A 6000-nucleotide genomic window follows, 5' to 3' on the forward strand; every position below is an offset into this window, starting at 1 on the left:
AGCACCCTAAAACTCCTAGAAACACACACACTAATAATGAAGGATCTATTTGCCTGTCCACCAGCCATCCCACCTAGTTTCTGGATTTTTATCTATAAATGCCCTGCAATGTCAAGCGCTATAATATATAAACAAGTTATTTTGTTATTTATCCACCACTTCAGCAAGATTAAAAAAACAATTAAAAGTTTTTTTAAATACTGTTATTACTTATACTGTATTAGCACCCAAAATATGCTAGCAACAGATATACAAAGAATGAAATACCAGAACAATTTATATGAGGGGTTGAAGATTATGAACTATTCACCTACTGAAATTATCACAAGGACAACTAACTGCACACTGCCCTTACAAAGTGGTTTGTATGATGTTTTGAAACTTGTACATAAGAATTAAAAATTTGGTTGGTTTGATCTTAAAGACATTCAAATCTCAAAATTCACTGTATGCTAACTAAACACCTATTTAAGATAATGTCATTCTAGAAGTTTATCCTGATTGTGTATAATGTTTGCCCAAAAGTGAACCCAAAACATTCCTGCTAATATATAAATATATTTTGGCAATCTGAGTTGGAAAGCAACCAGTAAGTTGGGTGGTATAGAAAAAGAAGATTGTATTAAGAGTGGAGTTACACCACCCCAAAGGCCCAGAGACATTACACGATGGGCAGAGTCAAAGTTTACATCCTGGGAAAATCTGCACCCTACACCAGCTGGTCTCTGTGACAGGAAACGCTCTCCAGATTTTTCCTTCCAACGCTTTTCTTTCCCCCGTTCCCGCCCCGTCAAAGCTGTTTGAAGCAAACTGAGACGGGGTTAATTCACACATGGCACCAACTGCTAAACACGTTTCCTCTTCCCTCCAGTGACCCCTCCCAGCTTCACCGAAAAAAAGGCAGGAAATCCCTAACTCCCGCCCCCCGCGCGCTCCCAGAGGGAAATCCCAAACCCCTCCCCGCTGCCCGAGAGGAAACCCCCACACATGCATACCGGCCCCAGCGCATGGGAAAGCCTCCCCCACAGGCCCCCAGCCCCTTGTCCCCCCACCCCGGGCCGTGGCTCCTCACACGCCCCCAGCGCCCTCCCGCAGCTCCGACCCCCCACGCGGCCCCCGGGTTCCACGTGGGTCCCCAGCCCGCGGGGCCTGGATAGGCCGGGGATTCTCCGCCCAGCCCGGCGGCTCCTAGACCCCGCGGGCCCCCGTGAGTCAGAGCCCCCGGCCTGGCAGAGCGGCGCGGCCCATCCCCGGCCTCTCACCTGCTTGTTTCTCGGGTAGGGCTTCGAGGCGCCCAGGTGGTACCGCCGGGTCCGGATCTTCCCCCCTCCGCTGCCGCCGCCGCCTCCTCCCCCGCCCGAGGCCATGCTGGGATCCGGCCCCCCGGCGCAGAGCGGGCCCGGCCCCCGCTCGCTCCCCTTTCCCCCCGCGGCCTGGCCGCGCCGCGCGCTCCCTCCTCCCCTCTGTGCTGTCACTGTCACTATGGAGATGCCCCCGCCACGCGCCGCAAGGCCTGTCTCGCGGACTCCGGGGCCTCACGCGCTTGCTGCTGGCTGCCGGCTCCGTCCCGCCCGCGCCGCGGCCGACTCCGTGCACCCCTCCCCCCCGTCCGACCAACCACACAGCGCCCGCCCGGGCAGGTTGCGTCACTAACTCGCGCACAACGGGATGCGTCATCCTGCTGCGTCTTACCCAGCAGCGAGTGCTCCCCACCTCCAACGCTCATGGGAAGTGTAGTTTCGGGAAGTGGCAGGGGCTGTAGGCTTTGGCGCTAGGGGAAGGGCAGGTAGAGACCGAGCCAGGTTCTGGCCAGGGGTGTTTTTTTCCCAGCTCCAATCGCAGCTTGCATTGAGCAAAAACTCCTCACAGGCAAATACGCCGAACCCCACCATCTTGTGATTTTTTTTAAGGCTATCGCATGGTTTGTTTAGCGTTGTTAGAGGGTTAGGTTGGCAATGGTGCTGTGTAAGTTCAGCTTACGCAAACACATACTCTGGTGGATAATTTCCACTCTGCAGCTATCAAAAAGATTGGAAGCAATATCATCAGAAAATGTGGTAAAGAAAAGTAACACGTGCCACTGGATCCATAACTGCTTTGGTCCATAAACCAATTACTGGGGGCCAGATTCTGGTTGGCTGTTATAAAAGCCCACTGTGCAAGTGGAGGGACGGAGTTGTTTTGGTGTGGTACAGGGAAGAGCAGTGAGCATGGAGAAGCACATGATGGGCCAACGGCGATAAGTCCTTTATAGAGGATTTGTAAGTGACACATAAGAGTCAGAACTATTTCTAGGTGAAGTCAGACCAACAACATGTCTAGCAAAAGTGTAGCCACTACAGTTAAATAAGTGTTAATACAAACAAACACACAAAAAGGGCCAAACCTTAGCTGCTTAAAACAAGTCAATGAAGTGATGCTGATTTATACCAGATGATGATCTGGCCCATTATATTTATAAATTTATGTCAAGTATGCAGTAAAATATAAAAATGCCCTTCCAGATAGATTTATAGAGAAGATATTGCCCCACAAATTGCCTTCACTGATCCCTGGTGAAGAAACAGTCAATCATTCGTGACATGCCTATTTATTCTCTCTGTCTGGTTCTCTTTCTCATTATGGAGAGCAGTTCACAAATATAGGATGGACTTCTTTACAAAATGGCCTGAATCTTAATCAATAGGGAACAAAAAGGCTGTGCCAGTCACTGAAGTTTTACTGAACTTACTCTTCACCAGATTTGGGGTTCTAGATGATTGGCACACAGATCAAGGGAAAAAAATATGAATCAAAAGTATTTCAACAGGCTTATAAGATTCTAGAAATCCATAAGACTCACACCACAATTGTGTGGGAAGGTGGAATGGGTCAAAAAAAGGTTAAGCAGGCTACCTTTTCAGAACAGCATCAAACAGACTGTAACCAGCATCTCTCATTATTTTTGATGGCCTATAAGATACCAATCATTTAAAGTACAAAAAGAACCCCAGTTCACCTCATGTTTGGACAAACAAGGGACCCAGGAAATCTCCTGTAGAGTTTCTGGGAAGGAGCAAAGGAATTTGGATCATTTGAACGATATAGATATTCCACAGCCCCAAACTGAAAAAGCACACATTGCCTTGGGAAAATCTGAAACCATTTGAAAATGAAAAAAAGACTTCAACCATAAAGTTCATAGGGGGAAACTTTTTTGGGGGGTGGGAAGAGAGACAATCTGATTCCACATTCTTAGTGGAAGGAAAGGTAGGAGCCCTAAAACTGATTAACCTTGGGAGGGATTCTGTACAGTATTGACAAGAATAAATGAAGTGGTGAATAGCAAAACAGGTGGATCCCAGGACTAAGCCCAAAATTACGCAGAAGGTTCACCTGATGAGATACCAGAGAGTCAGAATTCCAACTTGGCAACCCCAGAAAAATGAGAACACTGTTTAGTTGAGGCTGAAAGACCAATGGATGCCCTGTTAAAACAGAATGGGCAAAGTCCTTCATTATTGTTCCAGCCCGCAGACTTCACAGAAACAATGGACACACCACAGGAGTCAATGAAAAGCAGCCCTTCCAAACCGCTGAAAGAAAATCAATCAGGGAGTGACAGGCTTTAAATAAATTTGGATGGGAATAAAATTAAGTCAGGAGGAATGGAATAGAAAGTCTTGACAGGAAGAATTCTATGTAAATCATTTAACCCTTATTAGAAGTGGTGCTGGTAGACTAGAATGAGCTGAAGAGAATGGGATAAGAAGCCAAGTGAGGGAGACTGAGGCAGGGTTGCTTGGGACAGTGGGAAGAGTTGTTCATTGTCTATTAGCAGACTCCACAGAAACAGTGGAAATACTACAGGAGTTTGCCTATGGCATGCATCAAGCATGCCCATTATGAGTTCCCATCACAGCCCCAGACTGTTGTGCACAAGTATAAAATCAAGTTGACATAAAAACTGTGTTACATCAACATTTTCTAACTTGGACACCAACATTTAGGGACTTATGCACCTCCCCATCCCTTTTGTAGAGAAGTGATCTCTCCCTTCTCCCACTACATATCTCATCATCTCCTTCCCTGCATCAATTCCTTCTTCCCAATTGCCCTTCTCCTTCCTAAATTATTCAGTCTATATTGTCCGCCCCCATCCATCTGGCTATAACCTACCCCAAAGTCTTTAACCTTCCAAAATCCACTCACCCCCAACCACTTATGGGGTCTCATTCACTATTTGCAGGACACCAATAGACTTCTGAACAAGGAGTAGAAATTTTGGTGAGACTTTTTCACTAGCCTCCATGGAGAAACTGACCATCTGTTCCTTCCTCAGCCAGGATGGTGAGCCACACATGTCTTTGCTCCACTTCCAGATCCAGAGATCCTGTTTTTTCTTCCTCCAGCTTGGGGTGCAGAAGCCTGTAACTCTTTTGCACCAGTAAATCCCAGTTGGAGCATGATCAGGCCAGTCCTTGGTCTCAGCTTGCAGATTGGATGGTAAGGCCAAATCCAAGATACCAAGGGGGAAGTGACAGAAGCTACTAGTTAAGTACTTTGCATAGTTGCTTTATAAACCTAAATGAGAACTGGGACTGTTTCAGCCCCAGGATGGACACTCAACAGCAGGGATCAGCAATCTGCAGGAGATAAAATCTTACATCCACTACTTAGATTCAGGATTCTTGAGGGACAGCTGCATAGATGGTTGGAGAAACTACAAAGTTATGTTATAGCACTTCTCCTGAATCAAGCCCTTAGTGGGTGCTAGTATAAGTTAATAAATAATAACAACATGACATAATTTTGGGGCCAAGGATGGTCTCTGACAATGTGTTTATACAGTGCCTAGCATGCCTAGCACTGCTCTTGGGAAGGATGAGAAGGAAAGGAAGGGTGGTTGGGGCCACTCCCCCTTTATATCATGGAACCCTCTGCAAGAGAATGGGAGAGAGGGGCAAATGGCCCAATGGGCACCACCCTCTAGAAGCTTGTGGTGTAGGTGCCTTGATATTAACTATGTGAATCTGCGGAAGCTACACCCTTTATGAAGGAACTGCTCGCTTCCTTCCTCCTCCTCCACCTGGCTCTAACCACTACCCAGTCCCAAAGCTCCCTCTTTCCACCATGTTCTCAGTTCCAGGGCAGGGGACCCTATGTAGTTTTTTAGGGGCTCTGGGGCGATGGCTTCACGGGCTCTTGAAGTGGCACTTCCCTGTCCTGGAGCCAAGTGCTGAACATGGGGGGCAAGACAGGGGAAAGGTACATTCTACAGAAGCCCCAACCCAAAACAGCCCTAGCCTCATCCTCATGCCATCTGGGAACACCCCCAGCCCCTCTCTCCAACCCAAGAGGCACAGGACAGTTTTACAGCCAGTTTGACTCAAGGAATGGAAAAGGAGGAGCAGCAGCACTCAAGGCCTGGAGAGCCTGAGTAAACAGCTGATCAGCTCAGACTCCCAGAGCCATGGCCTCCTGGTTCAGGGAACGAGCAGGGCTGACTGGATAACAGGGAAAGGACACCCCTCCCACCGTCCCCCAGCCTCTGGCAGGGCTGGAATGGGGGAGAGGGAACCACAGAACCATTGGTCCCTGTGGGGCCGAGATGCTCCCTTCTCTGGCAGTGGATGGAATGAGGAGTCTTGTGAGGTATCAAAGGCTGGAGCATTTTAGTAGGGCCGAGCCTGAGAGGGGCAAAATATTCTTCAGACCTTAGACCAGGTTGACTATGTCAGGGGTTCCCAAACTTTTTTCCCTGATGCCCACCTGTAAGACTGCAATAGGCACTGTGGCCCACTATTAACACTTCTTGAGGAAAATTATTAATTTTAATGATTACTTACATATAAATTTCACAGGAAATAAACAATGTACGTTTCCTTTTTCATTTTAACGTAAATGATTGTATGCCCTAGCACTATGCACTCAAAGAAATGCTTAAAAATCTTTGAAACCCCATTATAGTAAAACTACATGTTAAAAAAATGTTGAGACCAAAGTGTGGTGTTCAAACAG

General features: G+C 47.5%; 1 protein-coding gene across 4 annotated transcripts in view; it reads right to left on the reverse strand.

The window, feature by feature from the left end:
* Window positions 1-1581, reverse strand: part of NUP153 (nucleoporin 153) — a 76517-nt gene extending 74936 nt beyond the window's left edge. For all 4 annotated transcript variants that reach the window (XM_054018928.1, XM_054018929.1, XM_054018930.1 and 1 more), the window contains exon 1: window positions 1263-1581. In XM_054018928.1, coding sequence (XP_053874903.1) covers window positions 1263-1367 — 105 coding nt within the window. In that variant the 5' untranslated portion in view covers window positions 1368-1581. The remainder of the gene's footprint in view (window positions 1-1262) is intronic.
* Window positions 1582-6000: the final 4419 nt, after the last annotated feature.

Source organism: Malaclemys terrapin, chromosome 2, assembly GCF_027887155.1.
Source record: "Malaclemys terrapin pileata isolate rMalTer1 chromosome 2, rMalTer1.hap1, whole genome shotgun sequence".
Classification (NCBI taxonomy): domain Eukaryota; kingdom Metazoa; phylum Chordata; order Testudines; family Emydidae; genus Malaclemys; species Malaclemys terrapin.